The sequence below is a fragment of the Triplophysa dalaica genome, chromosome 11 (assembly GCF_015846415.1).
Source record: "Triplophysa dalaica isolate WHDGS20190420 chromosome 11, ASM1584641v1, whole genome shotgun sequence".
Lineage (NCBI taxonomy): Eukaryota > Metazoa > Chordata > Actinopteri > Cypriniformes > Nemacheilidae > Triplophysa > Triplophysa dalaica.
This window is the reverse complement of record NC_079552.1, coordinates 17,224,269-17,249,759: the sequence shown is the minus strand read 5'-3', so window position 1 is coordinate 17,249,759 and position 25,491 is coordinate 17,224,269. Positions and strand designations below refer to the sequence as shown.

The 25,491-nt window shown below is 38.1% G+C and overlaps 1 protein-coding gene across 2 annotated transcripts in view; it reads right to left on the bottom strand.

Moving 5' to 3' along the window:
- thada (THADA armadillo repeat containing) overlaps positions 1-25,491 on the bottom strand; it is a 75,237-nt gene that overhangs the window by 9,471 nt on the left and 40,275 nt on the right. For both annotated transcript variants that reach the window (XM_056760935.1, XM_056760936.1), the window contains exons 29-33: positions 19,104-19,272; positions 11,617-11,729; positions 9,190-9,272; positions 2,437-2,834; positions 922-1,046 (exon numbers count right to left, since the gene is read on the bottom strand). In XM_056760935.1, the coding sequence (XP_056616913.1) occupies positions 922-1,046; positions 2,437-2,834; positions 9,190-9,272; positions 11,617-11,729; positions 19,104-19,272 (888 nt within the window). The remainder of the gene's footprint in view (positions 1-921; positions 1,047-2,436; positions 2,835-9,189; positions 9,273-11,616; positions 11,730-19,103; positions 19,273-25,491) is intronic.

Here is a 25,491-nt window from a genome sequence, read left to right as displayed (position 1 = left end):
ATTACAGCAAAGTACTTATAGTATTGAGAGTTTTCTTTTAACAGCAAAGCAGACATAATATTAAAATGATGAATTGTTGTCTAGATTTTAAAGCTACGGACCCTCAAGTATAATGATCTTCATGTGAGGGACCCCATCCTACAATGTATGACGCTTCTTTCTTTTATAAAACCTGAATTGTGCATAAAAGTTTGGATTACAAATCTACAAATGCTATTGTAATGTATCATTAATTGTAATGCGTTTTTGATGTGTTTATTTATTTTTAGTCAAATTTTTGTTTATAATAAACTTATTCTTTAAATGTATTACTTATTTATATTTTCTATTTTTAGTCTATATTTTATTTATATTATATAACCCTATTTAACTACATTTTCTATATTTAGTCTATAATATATTTCTTTAAATTTATTTACTTTTATTACCTTTTAAATCACATTGAATCTATTAATAATTATATTGATTTATAATTTGTTACTCACCATACTTTTCTATTTTAATCACACTGAATTAATCACATCTGAAAATGTATTTAAAAATTAATAATTTATCCATTTACTGTTTTTTTAAACTCTATTGTTTATTTAAAAATATTTTTTAGTTATTCAGTTTTTCACTAGACTTTTCAGAGAAACCCATCACTTCTTCACGGTCCCCTGGGGGTCCTCTGCCCCCAGTTTGAATAACCTGGTCTAAATAATCGCGATTGTAATACAGAGACACGGCGTTTACACTCTTTTTATAAATTGCGTAGTCTTAGTTTACTCTATGAGCAGATAAAGATGAACTTAAACGTTTTAGATTGACCGGAAATATGCTAGAAGTGTAAGTGAACAAGGCTTCATATATCTTATAGAAGATTTGAGTCTACTAAATATAAGTCTACTTTATAGGAAAGCTGTTTGTGATGTAGTTCACCTGTGTGTGGACGTCTCAGTCAGTGTGAGGAGATGCTCTAAAGCCTCCTGACAGCTGAGAGAACTCAAACCATCTCTCCAGGGCAAGACAGAAGACAAAGGAAGTATAGCGAGAATCTGCAAAACCTGTGAGAAAACACAACAAGAAAGGATGAACATCAACAAAAAAGCTTATGGATATTCTCAATGTTTTCATTTAAAGCGATCTCTGTTTCCTTTCGTCCAAATGACCATTCCCTCATTTCACCTCCTTGTCTGTTAATAACATTCCTCCCTCCCTGAAGCCATCCCACCCTTCATCCCCCAGCACGTAAACCACATCTGGTTCAGCCCTGGCCTCGGGTTTCCCCCCAAACGCTCGTCTCGGCAGAGCGACGGGAGTTAACCAAAGACTTGTTTTTCTCCTCAGACCCCATTCTGCGTCTTTTCCGTCCTTTACCGTGACAGACCAGGTATAGCTTACAGCAGTCTGCTGACATTCTTCAGACATATTTGCTTGATTATTGATTCTTGCAGTGTGCGGGTGTGTAATTACAGCCACAAATAAGACCACTTTATGGGTCTGTTAAACAGCACACTACGCTTCATGATGCTTCGGACACTTGCATTACATCACTGCCGCTTGCACACAAACATCCATCATTTTTTGTAAATCAGGCTTACGTGAAATTGGTTTGGATTTGGTCTTGATGCTTAAATAAGTATTTTCAGAATGGATTTAGACGCTGGGCTTTGGAGCAGAGTAGCCGGCTGAGCCCACAGAGGAAATGAACCTAACGTCTTCCCAGAATGCTTTGGTGGAACAGCAATCTTGCCATGGAAACCAGGCCATATCGAGAGCCTGGAGCGGCAGAAGCAGCTTAACAGCAGCGCTTTAAACATTAACAGTTGGCCAATAAAACAGCTTTTAAGAACACACACACACTCAGCCATCACACTGCAACAGACATAAATACATACACAGACACACATAAAAACATTCATCCCCAGACACACACACAGCGAAGCCAATTCCCGTCAGTTTGAACATTGCTTAATGATAGGAACGGCAAAACACGAGGGTAATTGATGGTTGGTTGAGTGTTTATGAGGACTTGCAATCCGACCCCGTTTTCTAAACAGGAAATCGCCTGAGTTTTTTTTTTTTGCTCGGCAGGGCTTTGAGCTGAAGTATAAAGTGGGTGTATTGCGTCTGTGAATGGAAATTAAATGACGTTCAGGCGATTTCATTCAGACATGTGGCTGTGAGCGGCTCTTGTTCGACAGGTTGTCATTACTGTGTAGTTGTTTATTTCGACCAATCAGACGGGATCACTCTATTAGGGCGTGTGTCATGTAGACGCTAAATTCATTCATCTCACGACCGTAAAAATTTCACCCCGGTTATGAGATCAAGCCAAGGTTTTTTCTGCATCAGTTTTGTTTTGAAAAGCCATGATGCTGAAGAAGGGGTTGGGTGAAGGAACAGTTGTTTTGTAAGGTTTTGTGTTTGGTGTATAGTAAATGATCTCCTCACCTTGGCTTGACATCCAGGATGCGTCTCATGCAGGGCCAGACAGGTTAGGTTAGACGCGCACAGCTCAAAGTGTAAGGAACCCTCACGACCACATTGAGACACTTCCTTCATCGTCTGATGTCTCTTGAGGAGCTGTTCCAGAGCAAACAGTCGAACCTCATAGTGTTGGCACTGCAGAAGATGGATCAGGAGGTCTTTCTGAAACCTGTCAGACTCCAGACATTGCCAGATATGAGGTGATTCCACACAGATGCTTATAGCTATACGTGCCAGACTCTGTAGGTACTGCGTGACTCCAGGAACTGCTGGGTTTATCTCAATGGACCCTTCAGCGGCCACAAGTTCAGAGGCCATTATGATGTTCAGCGTTTCTTCACGTAGTTTCTTCAGCTGAGAATCTAGAGAAGACAAAACAATGAATGTAATCGTATTATATAGTGGCCAAAAGTAATATCCAATTTTATTAAATGTATATTTTATTTATATTATATAATATAATATATTGCTTTTATTAAAAATATGTTTAAAATATGTTTAAAATAATATTAATAATTATTAATATTATCTAATAATTGTATTGAAATTCTAAAAATGCATTTGAAAGTGTTCAAGTGTTTGAAAAACTTTGTATTCATGTTTTACTCGGGGTATAAACTTTAATATAAGAATTTAAGGAGCCTTGACAAAAAGTTACACAAGTACAACGTTCAAGAAAAATTACTTACTAAATATAAACGCACAAGAGAATCAACTCATATTACTAACAGATGAAAAAATGTATAAAAATATAACGATAAGATATATATAAAAAAAAACATGGTTCATGTAACATGGTCAAAGTTTCACCAGGAAAAGTAGTTTGGTAAAGCGTAAGCAGCCTCTAAACGTACTACTAAATAATGATGTCACCACATGCTCAAATAAAAAATCCTTATTGAATTATTATGAATACAATATTCTTCTAAACTCTAAATAAAGCCCAATCTTCCATCTACGGACATCTACGCACCAATCCAAACTCCCACACTGCAACACAATCTGACCCTGCACGATTCAACAAGGAGTGGACCAGTGGTCGGAGCCAAGCCGCATTCCCCAAGAGAAGAACCTCGTTTCAGTGACACCCGAGCATCAAAAGAGCTCACGTACCCCTCGCGAACCACGCTCAGATCAGCCTAATTCAGCCACTAAGTGCCGCGCCCCAATTTAGCCGAATGTATATGTGTGTACTTGCTTGTGTGTCCATTGCTCAACACCTGTTTCAATGATGTTAATTGTTAACATGTTCACACAGAACCAGACTGTTATTATAAGGAAAGGGCGGAGGGGGGGGCTGTTTGAAATCAGGGTGTTGAAGGGAACTAGAACATCTAACTGTATGTCGAAAGTACCTCATCACCACATCCCTAACACAGACATGGCCCACAAAAGGTCAGCCTGAGAAACAGACGACACACTAGTTAAATAGAAATTGATCACATAAGGATCTCTTCCACATGCAATGTTTTCTCCCTTCTCTCAATCACCGGCACAAACATTTGGACCTCGCTTTAACTTTCCTTGAAAACCTTCCCATATTCTCAAGTCAACCAAGGAAAGTTACTCAGAGCGAAAGAAAAATAAAATGAAGTTGAAATGAAGTGAAACTGTAGCCATGATGCTAACCATTTTTATGCCTTTAAACTCACGCCAAGCACTCATTACCACAAAACAACACACTGAGAGAAAAACATCATTAACACAGGGAGGGAGAGCAGAACTAGTCAGTCGTGAGACACACTTTGGTTAATGATGCTCATTTCTCTCTCTCTCTCTCTCTCTCTCTCATGGCATACACAGAGAGGGAAAATTGCAGCTTTCCATGAACAGGGCACAAAACAGAAAGTGGAACTCTAAAAGGGACAGTTCACCCATGTTTGATTGAATTTATCTGAATTTTATAAACAAAATTTTTGCAACAAATTCTGTAACTTGTCTAAACAGAGTTTAATACTCTGAAAATCTTTTAGTTTATCTAATTAAGAACAAATTGACTCATGACTCATGAACATCATTTTTGACAAAGAAAGCCACCAAACTACTGTACTTGACAAAACTTAGCAAAGTTGTATGGACCGTACAGTAACACAAAGGAAATAGTGTTACATGCCGAACACCTTTACAAGACACTCGCGGTCAAAGTGTGTTTGAATATATTCAGCTCAAGTTTACGGTGCAGGTCTCTTGTCTAAAAACAGTTTAATACCCTTAATATTTTATTTTATCCAATTAACATAAAAAAACACATAAAATAAAACAAATGTGTCAACTAAAATTAAATCGAACTCAAAAAACATGTTACAAAGTTGAAGGTTAGATATTTGATTTACATTTACATTTAGGCATTTGGCAGACGCTTTTATCCAAAGCGACTTACATTGCTTTATCATATACATTTTATATAGGTATTTGCAATCCCCTGGGATCGAACCCACAACCTTGCGTTGTTAACACAATGCTCTTACCACTGAGCTACAGGAAAGCTCATTTGATGTGCTTCTGTTTATTTTTGATAACTGTGTACCAAACACATGTAATAAAAATCATGGAATTTGTGTCTTCAATACTTCTAAAAAGGTATTGCACACCACCAACAGGGTCCTGAATACATGGAAAGTCCCACAAAGAGAAAAAGAGGAAACTGAAACTGCAAGTAAGCATGAGTATGAGCGAGAGAGAGAGAGAGAGAGAGAGAGAGAGAGAGAGAGAGAGAGAGAGAGAGAGAGAGAGGGGCCATTTCACTATGGCATTTATTAAAATAGCTGGTACACTGGAGACACAGAGGAGCACGTTAATGATTCATCTCGTAAATGAAGGACATTCTTCAATGTGGCAGACAGCGTGAGTGTTTGGAGACTGTAATTCTGGGTGTTCGAGCAGTCAAAAAGGTCTTAAACACTCAAACCATCCTAAACTGAGTCATAAAGAAAGTTTTCATTCGTGTCACTACCACAAAGTCTTAATAACCAAATTCTTTTTTCTTCAAAAGTCATTGCCGTTATACTTGCCAAGACTGCGACAAAACACCTACACAACCTTAAGAGGATGTTCCCTTAAAGGCTTAAAACAGGAAAATGGTGTAAAAACAAACAGATTTAAAGAAAAAAAATCTATAAAAATTACACTCATGACTTGTACAAGTTAGATTTGAGAATGGTGGATCATTTTTGACAAAGAAAGCCACCAAACTACTGTACTGAAAAAACTTAGCAAAGTTGTATGGAACGTACAGTAACACAAAGGAAATGGTGTAACAGACCGAACACCTTTACAACACACTCATGGTTAAAGTGTGTTTTAATATATTCAGCTCAAGTTCATGGTGCGGGAAAACAGTGGGCTGTCTGTTCTCAATACAGTAGTAAACACACACGCACACACACACTGATACAAACACCCAGGCGGCACCGCACATTCACACACATGGATTTTACATCATGCCCTGCCATCATTACCCAAACTGTGAAAAACAAAATCCAGACGACTAAAGAACGTGCACAGCAGATGTGAGCATGAAAATGCTTTGCCACAGTGGGCGACCTCATACGATTCCAACCTTCTACCGGTGTGTGTGCGTGCAGGTCTGGCCACGATTTATTTACCTGATAAGATGTGGGGAATACGTTATAATTTGAAGCAAAGTAAGGGTTTGAATGGAGAGTCAGGCCGTCAGAGAGTGAGGAAGTGGGAGGATTTGTGTAGTGCTGTTTTGAAAGAGGAGCACTTCTCGGTGGCGTGGCGTTTGATCCGCGCAGGCTCGTAAAGCCACACATCCCTGCCCGGCTAAACCCTTTCCAGTAAAAACACTTTCACAAACTCTGCTTAGCATCTCAGGGCCAAACTACTTACAGCTCTCAGCCTCACACACACGCTCTGTTCCAGTGAACAGTGTATCGGGACGAGCGTAAAAGCAAGAAATGCCCAGAAAATTTCACCTCCTACTTAATAATTCCAAGCCGAATGAAAAAGAAGATTGTTCAGGTCCTCCTCTCGAGCTTCAAGTGTGACAGATTAAAATGTTTCCTAAAAAGTTGTTTTTATTAAGACGATTGACATCTGTGAAGAGAGTGTGTAATGAAAGAAGGTGGGGACAGGAAAGTGACAGAACGAGAGAGAGGAACAAACAAAAACTGGTAGTATTTTTTATTTACAGTAATTGCTTTTTTAAGGAGCAATGTAGAGATTTTAGCAGCATCTAGTGGTGAGGTTGCGAATTGCTACCAATGGCTCACTCCACCCTTCCGTTTTGAAGCACTTCATTGGCTGACACAGGACTAAGATGTGGTCACATTTTCGCTTCTTTGCTGTATTTATTAAACACGTTCTTTACACTCTTAAAAGGAATTCATTGTCTTAACAACCATATTGTTTTATGTTAAGCAGCTTCAACTTAAAAATAAACAAATTTATATATTTTTTAGCTTAAGCTAAAATCCTTTGTTCATGCAACACAAATATATAAATTACAAAAGATGCTCAAAAATATGCGTGAAGTGAATGGAAAAATTTGAGTTTTGAAAACTACAGTTAAAGTTAAGTAAAGCCAACATACATTTCTAGTGGAATGAACTTAATATTATCAGTACTGCTGTGAGGAACACCCATAAGCCCTTGCACCTGAAGACTTTGATTATTCATGTGTTTTTTTAATAATAAGCACTTTTGGGGCATTTATATAGATGTTAATTAGATGTTTAACGAAATGTAAGATGTATTTAGCATTATTGATGTTGTTTTGTTGTGAATATTCGATTTCTATGAAATAACCATTCAGATGATTTGTGCTTTGTTAGCCAAGTATAGACCCTGTTCAACCCATCGCATTTCTTTTTACCACAATAAGGAAGACACACATCAGAAATGTAGTAAGTTGTGTGCTTCTGTGGAGAATCATTCAATTACTGACATCAAATCAGTCATCAATTATACTATTTGTTATAATAATATACTTCACTATGCTATATGAACATTAAGGTAAATTAAACATTTTAGTACAGCCTACATGATCACTGTTGATTGAACTTGTGCTACATAATTTTTTAAGTAAAGAATGTCAAGTGAACTCATATTTTTGTGTAAATGCAACAAAGATTTTCTTGTTAGTTTTACTTAAAATCTTTGAAGTTGAATTAACTTAAAAAACTATGATGCAAAAATGGTAAAGTCAACTCATATTTTTTTACAGTGTAGAGCAGTTTATACTTGTATGACTATTGAAGAAACAACATGGTCAATTTAATGTAAGGTAATAAGCTCATGCTAAGGTAATAAAAACATAACACTTCATTATTTAAGGTCTTTATACACTTTTGAACACGTTGTTATGTTTGTTTATTATATTGCATTTCTTTTTAATAGCACATTTAAACATCACTTCTGTCGTTTCACCTTATGTCATCCCAAAACAAATCATTTATGTGGGTCACAAACCGGGTCCTGTTTGCTGTACTCTTTTGTAACTGTCAAATAGTTTTCGTTTGAGAAACAGAGCAATATTCTGCCATCTTGGCTTCCGCCAAATCCTACACCCGCATCAGTGTACATCGACATAACACGTTGAGATGTGTCACGGCAGGTCTGATGTCAACGACACCAAATCTGCTTTTGTTTTGCGGGTCGCGTAACCGAACGTAATGTGCCAAATTTGAACGTGTCCAAGTGTGAATGTGATTTGAAATATGCGGTGAGAGAGATTGTTTTACTCACTTAAATCTGTCTGATCTGGTTACAAAGCTATCATTTGGTGTCATAAGACTAGGAATAAAGCATACACCTTTTAGGTGCTTTTATTCTTTTTGCATTTTGCATGGGTGAAATGAGTGTTCCTCTAAATTTCCTCATTTTGAGCACCACAAAGGAACTTTTTTTAATTCAAGTTTACTTCCATGGCACTTTTCACAATGTTGCATTGCAGATAATTTTGCAAAACCTGCAAACATTGAAAAATGTAATATCGCTGCTGTCCTTCTGAAATCTCCATACTTTGTGATTTTGTATAACAAATAATTATTATTCGTCACTCTTTGTTTGTCACTGGGTCTTGTGAATACCCAACCAATAAAAAAAGTGCCCGTCAACTTTGACGACATAATTTTTTTCTAATTTCCTGAGAAACAACAATTTTGCAGCCAAGGTTTCAAATGAACAACGACAATATGCTTAAAATTGACAATAAATTTGCTGAGTAAAAGTGTCTATACACAAAGTCAAAGTCAGTTGTCAGGTGAACTATTCATTTTCGTGGAAGAGGAAAACAGGCTAGACAGAGTGTGAAATACACAAACATAAAGTGAAACTGATGTCAACAGAAATAAAAGGCAATGTAGATGAGAGTGTTAAGACTGAGACTACAGGCCAGGGTGTATAAATAAATCTCTGTACAGTGTGTGTGTATGTTGATCCCTGCCCACCGTTTGTTATGCAAGTGACGGCAGGCGGGTGGGACTGTAAGAGTATGCTTGTTTTACAGCGATAAACACTACCACCATTCCCACATGTGCGCGACACATGGAGGCCGCAAAAGCGCAACTGGGTCACACAGGCACAATCGCACCATCTGTCAGAGATCTATACAGTTTAGCATTCCTCTTATATCAAAGACTCGCAGGCCACACTCAGAATAGCGCAGTCAAATAAACATATTTCTCTGGGATATAAACTAGACCAAGGGTTATGCATTTGAAAACGCACATAACACTGGTGTTGGGCTCTTACCTGATATAGAAACAGGACGACAGCCACAAAGACAGCCCAGCAGGTCTAAAAAAGCACCACGTGTCACCAGACATGGGTTCCTTCTGCGTGTTTGTGTGCGAAAAAGAACAGTTATTTCACATTGTTTCATTGCATTTACTCGCATGTCATTCAATCCAAATCTAAATCTTGTTACTTGTGCAGTGGCCATAAAAAGTTGGACACTTAAAGGGACAGTTGACCCTAAAATAAAAATTCTGTCATCATTTACTCACCCTCGAGGTGTTCCAATTTTGTATTAATGGGTTTGTTCAAATGAACACAGAGAAAAATATTTGGTTGAATGCTTGTAACCAAACTGCTCTTGGTCACCATTGACTACAATAGTAGGAAAAATAACTTTTCTGTTGAACACAGATGAAGACATTTTGAAGAATGTAGGAAACCAAACAGTTCTGGGGCACTTTTGACAACCATTGTCATTTCTCCTACTACGGTAGTCAAGTGTGCCCAAGAACTGTTTGGTTACAAGCATTCATCCAAATATCTTTCTCTGCGTTCAACCAAACAAACACATTTTTAAGATTTGGAACCACAAGAGAGTGAGTAATTCAAAGAGTAAAACCGTCTGCAACTGACCAGAAAAGCAGATTCATGGTTGAAATCTTCCTTAAAGGGATAATTCACCCAAAAATAAAAATTATTTCATCATTTATTGATCCTTATGTAATTCAAAACTTGTATGATTTTATTTCTTTTGCAGAAAACAAAAGAAGACATTTTGAAGAATGTCGATAACCGAACTACATTGACTTCCATTATGTGGACACAAAACCACTTTTCTGAGCTGGGATTGTGTCAAAAGATTCATGTCGGAAACTATCAGATATTGTTAACATTATGTTGTAGTTGTAAATGTCAAAACCGATGTAGCGAACGCAAACTGCTTGTTCTGCTGCATGTACTTTTGATGAAGAACAGCATTAAACCTTGGCAAAAATATCTAATTTAGTCTGTTTGTAAGACAGCATTTAGCTTGTGCTGAACAAAATTTTCCCATCATTCTCCGTGGGAGCACACAAAAGAGAAAATACATAACATACACATATAATGTCAATCCCTTTCTGTTCACTTTGTACCAAAACACTTGCATCAGGGAGTAAAAACACACAAATCTAACTGCCCACTGTGTCCATTCTAATCCACACAAATGTAACTAAACACACTATTAGCACTTCTGAACTTTAAACTCTGGAGTTTTCCAGGAAGCCTTGATGTAGTTTGACTGGTCGTCATGGTTTAATTGGGAGCAGTACATATGTTAGCAGGCCCACAATGAATGGGGAATCTGGCGGTCATCACGTGTGCTGCCCCGTGGGAAGAAAGAGAAATCTGGGTTCTGTATCTGAGACCAACTGCCCGAGCAATATTTGCGGGCATGTGTGTGTGTGTTTAAGAAACGGGTGAGTATATGGAAGAGTAAATCTGTTGTGTGTGTGTGTGACCACAGCGCAGCAAACGCTCGTGGGCACGGGTGAGAACAAGAGGGCCAGTGTTCAGGGCTGACGTCAGTGAGATATTAATAACATACTCTCTCTCTCCCTCACTAAATGTCTGGCTTCATCTTTTTGTGTCTCTTGAATGGCACAATGTTGTTCAGAATTCAAGGAATTGCCACACTGAGAATAACTGGTAGACACACATAGACCACGTCAAACAGCCGGGCTCACATGTTGTTTGTGGTTTGGTTCTTGAGGTTCATCAGTCTATAAATAAGTTATTTTTCTTTCATTTCCTCTTTATCCTGCATCTACACTTATTCTTTCATTTCTCTGCCCTATTTACATAAACGTTTTCTACACCAGGATATGTTTGGAAATGATTATTTTGCTTATACTAGAAGTGCGATATGCTATACTATGCACAGTGGATGATACAGTACACTGCTTTTTGTGTGGTATATAACAAGAGCACACTATGCGCTAATACCGTTTCCCATGATGCACTGCACTTGACATTACACAAACAAGGTGATGAAAGAATCTAAAACAACACAGAAGAAACTTACTACACTATGTAAATATTCCAAGCAGCCACCTTTCTAGACTTTTCAAAGGTTTCCCATCTCTCTCTTTCACACACTCTCTCTCTGTAATGTGTTTGTCATAAAGCATCAGTATGGATGAGTGACAGCGGTCGAAGGGCACGTGGCCGTGTCAAGTTCCCCGCAGTGCTGCTGTCCGTGTGCTGGGTCACCGAGCGGAGAGCAAAACACAGAGAACTTGCTTTACACAGATGAGTGATTCATGGACGTGTTGTGGATACGATCCTTCAGTAGAGCGGAGCAGTCATCTTATTGTGTGAAAGCAGGTTAGCTTGTATCGTGTGACCACATTTGCTGAAAAAAAATGTAGGAAGGGGTTTTTGTATGAGACTGAGAGCACCCACCTTGTGGCGAGCCAAAGGCATGGAAAGAGGACATGGGAGATGTCAAAGTCCTGCGGGTTTCCTGACTGGGGTCTGTGTGTGTCTGTCAGGTAGGAACGAATCAGAGACAGCACCTGTGGAGGAGACGACTCCGTTAATACAATGAGAAATAGGAAATCATATGCATTGAGAACTTTATAAAGAGAAAGAAATCCTACAGAAAACAGTGATCAAACAAATCATAGAGAGAACAGATAGAAAAACAATAGGGATGGCAAAAGAACCAGTAATGAAAAAATTACCAACGTAATGAGTCTAACAAAAATATTATAGAAAGATCAGACAGAAAGAAAAATCTGACAGGGAAATGAAAGAGATAATTCGAAAAGATCTGACAGATAATCTAGAAAGGTCGTTAAATCATAGAGATCAGACAAAGAATTCAGAGAGATCGGACTGAGAAGTAAGAGAAATCACAGAGATAAGACAGAAAAATAATAGAGATTGAATAACAATTTTAAGAGATCCGGCAATCAGAGAGGTCAGATAGAGAAATCATAGAGAAATCAGACAAAGAATTTAGAGATAGCAATCAGAGAAATCATAGAGATCACACAGAGATATCATAAAGAGATCATACAGAGAGATAAAAAAGATATCAGACAGAAAAATCATAAAATTATAGGAGAGAGAAATCATGCAGGTCAGACAGAGAAATAATAGCAATCAGACAGAGAAATCAGACAAAAGTTCTGAGAGATCACAGAGAGATATCATAGAGATCAAACCGAGAAATCATTGAGATCAGACAGAGAAATCATAGAGAGATCAGGCAGATATATCGTATAGAGATCAGGCAGAGAAATCATAGAGATCAGGCAGAGAAATCATAGAGATCAGACAGAGAAATCAAAGAAAGATCAGGCAGAGAAATCATAGAGAACATACAGAGAAATCATAGAGATCAAACAGAGAAATCATAGAGATCAGGCAGAGAAATCACAGAGATCAGGCAGAGAAATCATAGAGAGATCAGGCAGATATATCGTATAGAGATCAGGCAGATATATCGTATAGAGATCAGGCAGAGAAATCATAGAGATCAGGCAGAGAAATCACAGAGATCAGACAGAGAAATCATAGAGAGATCAGGCAGATGTATCGTATAGAGATCAGGCAGAGAAATCATAGAGATCAGGCAGAGAAATCTGACAAAGTTTCAGAGAGTGCCAACAGAGAAACCACAGAGATCAGAAACAGAGAAATCATAAAAAGATCAGACTGAGAAATCATAAGAAAGATCAGATAAGAGTATTCAGAGTGATCAGACAGAGAGATCATGCAGATAAATCAGAGATCACACAGAAAAATAAATCAGAGATCAGAGAGAGAAATCATAGAGATCAGACAGAGAAATCATAGAGATAAGCCAGAGATATCATATAGAGATCAGGCAGAGATATCATATAGAGATCAGGCAGAGATATCATATAGAGATCAGGCAGAGATATCATATAGAGATCAGGCAGGCAGATATATCATATAGAGATCAGGCAGGCAGATATATCATATAGAGATCAGGCAGAGATATCATATAGAGATCAGGCAGAGATATCATATAGAGATCAGGCAGAGATATCATATAGAGATCAGGCAGGCAGATATATCATATAGAGATCAGGCAGGCAGATATATCATATAGAGATCAGGCAGGCAGATATATCATATAGAGATCAGGCAGAGATATCATATAGAGATCAGGCAGAGATATCATATAGAGATCAGGCAGAGATATCATATAGAGATCAGGCAGAGATATCATATAGAGATCAGGCAGAGAAAGCGTAGAGATCAAACAAAGATCAGCATGAGACAGAGTGAGAAATGTAATGAGTAGTCTGAAGAAGTGAATGAAAAGTAGACACGTTATCCACGATATCCCAGTGAAAGAGTGCAGGCCGTTCTGAAATAGAGTCTCTTTACTGGGTTACAGCCACAATGTGAAAGCCACTCATTACACACCAGCCGAGAGAAACTCAGGGCAAAACAAGTTCGACCATGAAATAGCAGGCCTTCCAGCTGCAGACACCCCCAACACAAGCGGCCCACACCCTGTATCCCACACATCTAACTCAGACCTTTTCACTCGGGCTGGGGGGGAAGGCCCATGATGGCCGGCCTCTCATGCTCCCTCAGAGGGAAGTACACATATTTATAGTGACAAACTACACAACTTGTGACCGACCACAAACCGATGGCAAGGTCAAAAATAAACACTCCACTGAAGTCCATAATTCAGCAGGGTGTACACAGAAACAAAGACGACACATTTAGAAAAGGCACAAACACCATCACGCAGAGATGTCCGAGAACAGTGTAGAATACTGTAGATGTTGACCTCTGACACAATAACAGTCAAAGATTAAACAATACAAAGAAAGCAAATGTTTTAAAATAGGTGACGAATATAAAGTTGCAACTTTTATGAGGGGATGTTACGACAAAACATTGCATTCCATTCCATTTCCTACCGCTTATCCGAACTACCTCGGGTCACGGGGAGCCTGCGCCTATCTCAGGAGTCATAGGGCATCAAGGCAGGATACACCCTGGATGGAGTGCCAACCCATCGCAGGGCACACACACTCACTCATTCACTCACGCACTCACACCCTACGGACAATTTTTTCCAGAGATGCCAATCAACCTACCATGCATGTCTTTGGACCAGGGGAGGAAACCGGGGTACCCGGAGGAAACCCCCGAGGCACGGGGAGAACATGCAAACTCTACACACACAAGTCGGAAGCGGGAATCGAACCCCCAACCCTGGAGGTGTGAGGCGAACGTGCTAACCACTAAGCCACCGTGCCCCCCTATGACAAAACATTTACAATTAAAAATAATTTCAAAGCGAAAGTTCACCCAAACAGGAAAATTTTGTCATTTCAAACTTTTAGGATTTTTTTCTCCCGCAAAACTCAGAAGCAGATATTTTGAAGACTGTTGGTAGCTAAACAGACCAATGCAAATCAATGGTTGGCAGTTCACAACGTTCTTCAAAATATCTTCTTTGGTGTTCTGCTGAAGAAAGAAAGTCATACAGTCATACAAGAGGGCGAGTAAATAATGACACAATTTTCATTTTTGGGTGAACTATCGCATTAAGAAAAATGTAAAAGCGCACACTTCCTTCAGAGCACTGAATGTGTGTGTGCATCAAGTTCATCGATGTGCACACTGTGTCTTCATTCAGAGTTATAGTTTTGTACACACAGTGGATTATTTCCCTATGGGGTCCGAATCTTACTGAGAACAAAAAAAAAGTTGCATTGTGGGTAAGCAGCAGCAGTAGAGAAATGCTGAGAGCCAGGGCAGAGGCGTCAGGTTATGTTAGTGAAGCTCAATCTGTTTCCCTCATTAGTTGACTTCTGAAGGGAACCAGTGAGTTGTGTCAACAGGGATTTTTGGGTGAACTCAGCAGGGTTCAGTCGTTTTACTCAGCAGAGCTGGTTTTGTCATCAAATGTCGCTTTTGAAAGACACACTTTCCCATTTCGTCCCAGTATCAGAAATCTTACCTTCACGGGAAAGTGTGCACGTCAGGTTTTACGTCCTGAACTGCGTGAAGAGCGCATTCGTCCAGGCAACTCTTACCTGTGCCTGGACATCAGATTCAAGAGAAGAACAAGAAGTCTTTACTTCAGGACTATGTCAACAACATCTGCAACCTGTTTTCCTCACCTCCATCCTCTACGTTCTCTCTTTTTTTTGTATTTTCACCTTCACAGTTTTTTTTTAAGAAAACACGCTGTAACGTTTACTTATGCAATTACAGTCAAAGTGGGCAATTTTTTACGTTAAAAAATATTTCTCAGATCTCAGTTTAATGTGCAGAGACAACTTTACACTCTTTCTTAACATGTCTCAAGAAAAATGTTAACACTGGAGCTTTCATAACATTGATGGATTTTGAGCGGCCGACTTTTGCTCTGCCAATCCGTGAGACAGACTTACCTGTTTGTCAAACAATGGATGTGGGGTTCGAAATCAATTAGAGGCACTGCAAATATCACTATTACTGTTTCTCATACGTTATATTCACTGTAACAAACTGCAACCTATTTCTGCCTTCAACTTTTATGTTAAATCAAATTGTCATGCTCAATATAAGATGACTCAAAAATCTTGTTGCATTTCTTATAACTTATAAGATCTTTAAAAATGTTAATTGTATAATTTATTTTGATGAGTTAAAGGGATAGTTCACCCAAAAATGAATATTGTATCATCATTTTCTCACCCTCAAGATTGTTCCAAACCTCTATGAATTAAACACAAAGGAAGATATTTCGAAGAATGCTTGTAACCAAAGTATCTCATCCCCCATTGACTCTCTTAGTATTTATTTTCCCTACGGGGCAATTCCGTATTTTTTTTTTACCAATGACAGATACAGTATCAACATTTGATGGTTCAAATACCCATGTGAGGTCTCCAGGTTTTTAAAGCATTCTTTTTATTTTTAGCAAATTATTATTCATAGTCAGGTAAGTGCCATTTACAGGATTGTCACATCCATAACGGTCCATATTCCTCATTTAGGGACACATTCAAATTAAAATAAAGTTACTATTTTATCTTCTGTGAGGAGACGCCCATTCTGCATTTGTTGGGTATTATGTTCGTGCATTTCAATTATTTTTTAATCCTACAAAGTTTGTCATCTCCCAAATACCGTGTCTTTTGTCACATCCCTAATATTGTTTATTTGACTTTTTAAAATAGAAAATTTATTCATAGACTGCCATTTTTCTGATGCTTAAACTCTATCAACAAGGGTTTATTAAAAATGTATTTAAAAATAAACAATTGCATACTTATTCAAGGAAAAAATTGTCCGTAGGGTGTGAGTGCGTGAGTGAATGAGTGAGTGTGTGTGCCCTGTGATGGGTTGGCACTCCATCCAGGGTGTATCCTGCCTTTATGCCCGATGACTCCTGAGATAGGCGCAGGCTCCCCGTGACCCGAGGTAGTTCGGATAAGCGGTAGAAAATGGAATGGAATGGAATACTTATTCAAGCGATCCGACTGAGTATTTCTATAGCTTGTGCAAAACACTGTGCAAAAAAACCTATGACACTGCAACATACTACAAACCAGCCAGAACACGAGTGCATAGCAACACCCTAGCAACTATTCAAATCACCCTACAATTTTACACAGGTAAGAAACACCCAGCACAGGCAGTATCACCTCTTTGTCTCTCTCTGTGCATGCTTCGGTCCACACGTACACAAGCCATCCATGCGTTTCAGGTATTCACGTGACATACCAGCATGAGGGAAGATTAAAATAAACATCATGACATTATCAGCAGCTGACCTAAAACACACACCTCCACACATACACGGGTCAATGACAAATAAGAAAATGTCAGGTGGTGCGACCATATATTAATTTAAAATAATATACATTTAATCTATTTAGCATTGAGTATTTTTCCCCTCATATATAAGAAATTTAACATAAAATCATGCCAAAATATTTTATTAAGAATTTTATTGAGAAAATTAACATTTATTTCTCAGTTTTGTTCTCTGTTAGTATGTTCGGACGGTCGCACCACCTGACATTTTTGGTCTTTCAAACACCAAAACTCAAAAAAATCTATTGAATTTCAATAAAATGAAAAGGGTTTCTTATAAAGGACATATTGTAGATCCATTTGATATATGACATGTATTTATTCAAATTCTTTTTAGGAAAATAATGAATTTGGACACAAAAAATACATGTCACGTCATTGACCCACACACAAACACAAAATTATGTTCATCATCTGTTGTTATCTGTTATTTCTCGTCATACACACACTTATAATTTACATATTGACAAAGTCAAACCATTGTGACCAGGCTGTTAAATGCAGGAAAAAGAAAGACTCACTGTGTATCTCTCTCTAGATCTGTCTTTTGTGTCTGTTTTTTAACATTTATTTACACACTTTAACAGAACAAACAGGAATAAGTCAGAAAAGACGTGTGGGAAAATAGATCCAAACACCAAAACACACTCAGGAAAACTTGTGAAAGTATGATAAAAGTTTAAAGGGATACTTCACCCATAAATGATGTCATCATTTACTCACCTTCGAGTTGTTCCAAATCAGTATTAATGGCTTTGTTCTGATGAACACAGAGAAATATATTTGGAAGAATGCTTAACCAAACTGATTTTGCCCCCCATTGACTCCCATAGTAGGAAAAAATACAATGGTAGTCAAAAGTGCCCCAGAACTGATTGCTGTCCTACATTTTCAAAATGTCTTCATTTGTGTTCAACAGAATAAAAAAATGATAAAGTAATTTTTCCAAATATCTTTCTCTGTGTTCATCAGAACAAAGAAATGTATACAGATTTCAAACAACTGGAAGCTTATATGATGACAGAATTTACATTTTTGGGTGAAGTATCCCTTTAAACTTTTAGCATATTTACACAAGTTTTATCTAGTATGTTTTGGTGTATGGCTTGGATCTGTTGTCTCACACGTCTTTTCTGAGTTATTATTGTTAGTTTTGTTGACATAAAAGTAAACCTTTAACAATTCGCAATAATGCCGACAACTCTTTTAAGAAGAGCTAAATACATTCTGAACAGGAATGGCGGGGGATGGAGGAGTGTATAAACACTGAGGTAGAGACATACAGGAAGTTTTAAAATGGAAGTATAAGATGTCGGGCATTTCACATGAGGATTTAAAACATTTCTTCCATTTCCGAATAAAATCAAGCAACAGAAGTTCTCTCATCTCAACCTCTGTCATTCATTCCATACCACAGTTTGTTTCTCAGCAACTGCAGATATAGGACAACCACAACGGGGCATCACACAAAGCATCTCTTCCCATTACTGTACATCTTTAGTCCATAATGAATTTCATGTAATTTACACTAACATTCACTTCATTTGCTACTCACAAATTGCACACTTCATGTTGTACTTGTGTCTCATGTGATGTTCACTCATGTGTCTCAGTGAAGTCCATAGGATGCTAAACTATTACCTGACATTAACAATAAGTGTTAACTTTAAGGGTCTAAGGATGGCATCTGTACCCCATCACAGGTTTTGCTTCATAACCAGTAACTAGACATGGACAGATGTAAAAAATGTCTCTCCCGATAGCCGATTATTCAGAGTGATATTTGCTGATGGCGATTCTGTAGGTTTTCTGAATGTTAATAATTCATAAAATGACTATTAATATTGAACATCAAACTGGTGATGTTTCCTTACATTTTCATACACATTCCCTGCGATTTCCTGTGCTCTTTTGATTGACAGGATATATATGACTATTTTAACTATTTTATACTTTGGTATAATTTAGTTGCATTGGATCTAAATGAGCCTATTATGAAATGAATAGTGTAATGTCTCATTATTCATAAAACAGTAAACTGGTTGCTGTACAGATCATGTGACTCCGAAGGACTCACAAACCTGCAACAGTGTTCCGTGGATGTGGTTCTGTTGGATTCCTGGTCCAGGTTCTTGAGGCAGCTCCTCGAGTAGAGTCTTGATGGTGGAAGGGACCTGGGTCACCAGAACAAATGGAACCACAGCTCTCGCAGCCATTTCACGTGTGCGGGAAACAGCCGAGCGGCCGCACCTACAAAGACAACACGAGAGGAAACATGTTCACCATGACAGTTTATACACTTCATCTCTCCAATTCAGGTTACCCGACGGTGTAAGAAAGGAGGTCAGAGAAGCCGGTTGCCGAAATGTATATTGAATAGCTAACAGAAGAGTGCTTAAGCAAATCTTACAAAAGCTAGGTTCATGAACATGAAAAAATGACTACCGGAAATGAATTATTATTTGAAACTATAAAGAAAATGTGTATTGAACTTTTTTTTTAAGTTGCTGTAATGAGAGAGAGAATGTAATGAGATTTTTTCATTGTTGATTTAAGGGTGAAATGTGAAACTGACATGTTGACAGGTTTTGTCGTCGGTCGTCACTCATTGTGTAAATAATATTTAATTTGCAAGTATTTCATGGATGTGTGTGTTGATAAAGGGTGGAAGTTGGGCTGAACTTTGTATCAGACAGCACTGGCAGGACATCGGGGGAAACCCCAGTGGACCGATTTTCAGAACCGGCCCATGATGACTGAGCTGTGTGGTTTACAATCACTACATCTCAACTCTCAAAAGTTGTGGAAAATCTAAAAGCTCCAGAGATGTTAAATATCCATCTATCAGAGAGAGAAGTACGGGGGAAAAATAAAAGACAAACAGTGTAGGGCCCTACAATCATGTTTGCAGATCAATGGAATAATGAACGTTTGAGAGATGAACAGATAAACATGAAAAATAAACTAAAGGTACAGGCAAGCGAAACTCCTGACAGATTGCTGCTGACAGCACATGGAGGTGGGTTCTCTTCCAGGCCTAATGACAGCCGCTAGAGAACAGATCTCTACTGACCTCAAACCATGAATGATGTTCAGCTACTGAGAGACAAATCTGTACAATAACAACCACTTGAGAAACTGATGAAATCTGTTTCACAAATAAGTTATATGAATTAAGTCATGTACAGTCCCTAGAAGACGTCACTTTGGGATTTTGCGCTCTATGACCGCATCACTTTTTAAGTTCCAGAGTATCTGCACATTATAAAGCTTAAAATGAAACAAAAACAAAAAAAGGTTTAAAAAAATTATGCAACATCATTTTTTTTAAATAACTATTTCTAGTCATACAACTTTACATCTCATTGCAATATTCTGACAAAGAAATTTATCTGACCAAATCCACTACTCAAACTTGTGATATATTTAATGTAAAAACACTTTTTAAACACTTTCCAGATAGGGCTGTGCAACGATTACTCGTGGTTAATTCCATCCAGAACAAACGTTTCTTTTACATAACAAATGTCTGTGTACTGTGCACATCATGTTTATTATTATTAAACTCATACACACATACATGTTTATATAAGGGAAATATGTGCACCTATATATTAATATTTATAAATAATATTTTTTTTTATGTATACAAATCTATTTATTTTTATATTATTTTTCATTTTTCTTAAATATATGGATGTAAATACAAAATTAACATTTACAATACACAGACAAACTGTATATTATTTAAAAATAAACTTTTATTCTGGGTGCGATTAATCGCAATTAATCGTTGAACAGCCCTATTTCTTGCTGATGACAGATAAAAGAAAACTGGCTCGATTTTTGGAGCCCCATCATCTGTAACAGATGCACTCTTGCCACTTTTTGCATGTGGGACAAAACCAGCCAGGCAGTGCCCATAAGTTTTAATGCTTATACCAAGCCAACGGGTCAACATTGGGTCATGGCATTAAGACCAGTGGTACAGTTTGTTTATACATAATGCGACCGCATGCACCATTTCACCTGTTCAACTTTCATAACCTGTTTGACACTTTATAAAACGGGCGTAGGCCACAGGGTCACTCCTTACATGAACGGCCACAAATGGGCGTTAGCAATGTCTGATATCATCAGTTAAGGAGTGCACTAAGATGCATGTGACACTTTTAACAGTCGATGTGGCACGGGTAGAGTTTAATATATAAAGATAGGGTGGGGTGTCCCAGTGTCAACAGGTCTGATGATCTGCCCTATTGACTTTTAATGAGTGAATGCATGTAGCCCACGTTACACAGAAAAAACAAAGATAACGCAAAACCCTGACCAGACATCTGGACGAATGAAAACCCTCACCTGCTAGGTTTAAATTCCACCTCGTCCATATCAACACACAAAACACATCCATGTTCACAGCACGATAACAGTCAACGGACGCAGTCACATGATCAACACAAACAGAGAAGCATTGTGTCTGAAAGAAAAACACTACACACGATAAACCAGCTTAACCTGTTGTGTTCGCTCTTAACAAATGTAAATAAAGCAGTAACGATACACTTCAAAGCCACAAAAACATTGACACAGACACATATTCCCATCTAATGACTGCCCCAGTCTCTGTTCCCCTTTTCAGGCCTCACATGTTAACTATCAGTGCTAATTTGTCCCATTAAAAGTCTTTGGAGAGGAAATGACAGTTTGGAAGAGTATAATTTTAGAAACACGGCAGTCTGAGGCTAGCCATCTCCAGGGGGCTTTCTCAGTCTCGACCCGCCATTGCAGCTCAAACGCCATCTGGCTCCTATTAAACCCAGTGTTACAGTTTTCCTCCAGCATGACTCGACAGTCTGCTGGTCCGGACAAATCTAGACGGGCTCCGAAACAACATGGGCCGAGGCCGTGTCGGACGGCACCTGGCGAGAGCGCCGTAACAGATCCTGTTTATTCGAGTTCTTCTGGCTGTTGAGGTGGACAGAAGTGAGTGAAATAGCACATGCAGTTCTGTCACATGCTCGAGAAAGTACATCACTGTATAAACACAGCTGACATTTTCTGAACATGCAGCTATACATGACATTTAAATGCTAACTTTAATGATGTGGGGCAGGCTGGATTTGCTGTTCTCCCTTCTGGAACATCCAGCTCAAACCAGACTAAATAAACATTAAATCAGGATTGACCACATTTACTTGAATCGTCCGGCTCCGATTCATCAGCACACGTACATATTTGTCTTCATAATTATTCGTTTTAGTAAACAAGAATTGCTTCTCCTTTAAAACGCATTTCCTTTTTTGATTATGTCATCTAAGCGGTACCGGTAGGAAAATACCTTAATGAAAAACGAAGAAACTTTTGGAAAGTAGCATAGCCTTTCTAATACAATTTACAATTGAACTCAAATTTAATGGCGATGACAGTAAATACTGATCAGTAAAATTAATTCAATGCTAATTTAATGGCAATAACTGTAAATAATGATAAATAAAATAAATTGAATGCCAATTTAATGGCGATGACAGTATACAATGATCAAATTTTTTTATTTAATGCTAATTTAATGGCGATAACAGTAAAGAATAATCAATTAAAATAAATTGGGTGCCTATAACAGAAAATAATGATCAATAAAATCAATGTAATGCTAATTTAATTTAATAATTGCCAATAAAATGCCACCAATTTACGGTAAAGTATGTTTTAATACTGTTTTGAATCATATATTTTAACTTAATCTTTTAAAACCCTTGAAACTTTAAAGATATATGCGTTGGAGTATACGAGATCACTAAAAGCATGAAGACAAAAGCAGATCCTCTAGATGACGTAAGCAGCAACCTCATAATGCTGACCATAGCTAACCTTCTGAAGCATCACCAACAGGCCCTCGCCGCCAAATAAAAGTCAAGCATATCAACACTTGAAACAAAGACAGACCATAATGTAAGCCACAGTGGCAGATCATATCCAAAAGACTGTTTCTCTTGAATACAAGACCAATGTGCTTGACGAAGACATGCATGCACTGGAAACAGCCTGAGCTTTCACCGAAATGCAAAGCTGTCACTTATCTCCACTGAGTATTGGTCTTCTGGAGTTAATCAAAGTCCTTTAGTCTTCTTGAACATATGTATTCCCTACCCGAGATGACCGGACCTACAGACTCTCACCAACAAACCAAAAGATTGTGGAAGACACAAGCTGTTATACCAAGGTCCCATCATCCCACACATTCACCTCCAGACGTTCATTCTGGGAACACTATCTATATGTGTAACCAATAGCAGACTTATGGAATGTGTTCTTGGCAAGTATTGTCCATGTTTATATGTTCTGCGATATCATGTGACTGATGTGGTACGTGCATATGATTATTCTGTAAACCATGTTTGACTGTGTTCTGTAATTTCTCTACTGCACGTTTTAGGCCACATCCATGTGAAGCCAAAGTTTTCTCAATCTTTTATTCCTCTTTAATAAAATCTGTCAACACGGTGTCGTCAAAAAAGAAAAAACAGCGTACACATGAAACCGACTCAAAACCATGTAGTATACATGCCAGACCTGTAGGTGGTACTGTAAATCTGGCACAGAGATACACTTAAAATGTGGAAGTCAACTTGGAGCATGGGCATAAACCTTATGCAGTGTCTGATTAGGGTTGAGATGTGGGGTGATAACATCATCGTTTCAGAAAATATAATGACTGTGCACACATGACTTAATTTAAAACGCAAGGGTGTCGTTTTCACATCTATCCTCGCTGGGACCTGGTTACAAAAAAACAACGGTATATGCAAAATAAGGTAAATAACTATGTGTTCCGAGGTGTATAAAGACCTTACATGATGAAGTGTTATGTTTTTGTTATCTCTTCTATTATCTTGGCAAAGAAGTGAAAACACAACGACATCTTTCTCCTGTGTCAGTCCCGGAGAACTTCAAAAAGAAGGGGTGGAGTGAGCCGTTGGTTGCAATTTGCAACCCCACCACTAGATGCTGCTGAAACCTCCACTTTGCACCTTAAAGTCCCCTTGAACCGGAAGCTGCGATCTTTTTCACTTCCATATTTTGACGCATTTCCGAGTGAAAGAGAATTTTGAAAGAGAAAAATTGTGGCCGTGGCTTTAGTCTTATTCTGAAATTTACCTGGGTCAATAAAAACAGCTGTTACATTTTGAAATGGAACTCGCAGCAGACTGACAGTTGATGGGGAGGAGTTAACGGATGCTCCGCCCAAGCCGTCTTACGTCATCTTAGATGGATTGTCACTGCAGGACGGAAGTGTTTTTTCCGATTTTAACAAAAGATTACGAGGCCACATGATTTAAAAAAAGGGAATGACCCACAGTGATTAACAATTTACATTAAACACTTCAATATAGGCGTTGTCATTTTTTATTTCACTGGGATTTTGAAGAGCTGTTTTATTCAAAATGCCTTTAAAAAAAAGATCGGAAAGACCTGTCTTTTCAGAAAATACTGTATATTAAATCCATAATGTTTCCTAAGAATGCAGGAACCCACAAATACCACCTAAGACCCTTATGGACACTATGGCGTGTAGTATGTCAGCTAATGACGCATAGTATGTCAGCTGATGTCGAACCCATTTTGAGATATTTAGTTTTACCTACAGGGTTCAACTGTCAGATGGTAAATTCAAGGAATTTGTTGCCGCACAGATGAAAACCTACTCTGAAATGAATGACACCACCAATATTAGTCGCCGCACCTTATGGGAGGCTCTTCACGCTTTCAGCTGCAGGCACATCTTGTAAATCTTTCAATCAGTAGAAGCTGAAAGATCAAACCTGTCATCACGTTTGAGCGGTTTGTGTGTTATTGCTGAGATATATGCCTGAAGCATTCACTGCTTCTCCCTTAATTTATACATGATGCGTATAACAGAAATACAATGAAAACAGAAGCAACCGTTCACTGAACAGGGAGCAGTTTGCTCAATGCCTTTAGGGTGATTCCAATAATCATAAAACCAATAATCATTTTACAGTTACACCAATCACCCATCTGACCTGAATAACCAGACTTTCCTCTGTCTACATCACCAACCTGAACATCTCAGAATGCTCCTTGAAAACAACATTTATTGCATCTGTAATATGTTTCCTTACTGGAGCAGTCAACCTGAAAGCCATCTGCTCTTAGATTTTATCTTCACAATGGGTTTTATATTCTGTGATCTGCTTCCAGTGTTTATTCGTTTGAGGGAGATATGATGGCGATCTCGATTTCATTCAAGTTTCACTTTGGTCTCAGATGTTTTTCCTTAAGGTTCTTACAAGAAATGTAACAAGAAAACTGTTTAAAAAGTATTGAGATCATCAAAAATATTGTCTTTTGATTGCAGGCTTCACAAATCGGAGCTCCGTTTGTAACATTGTAGAGGGCCCTGCAATGATGTGTCATGCATTTGGAGTTATTTACAATGTTAAACGTGCT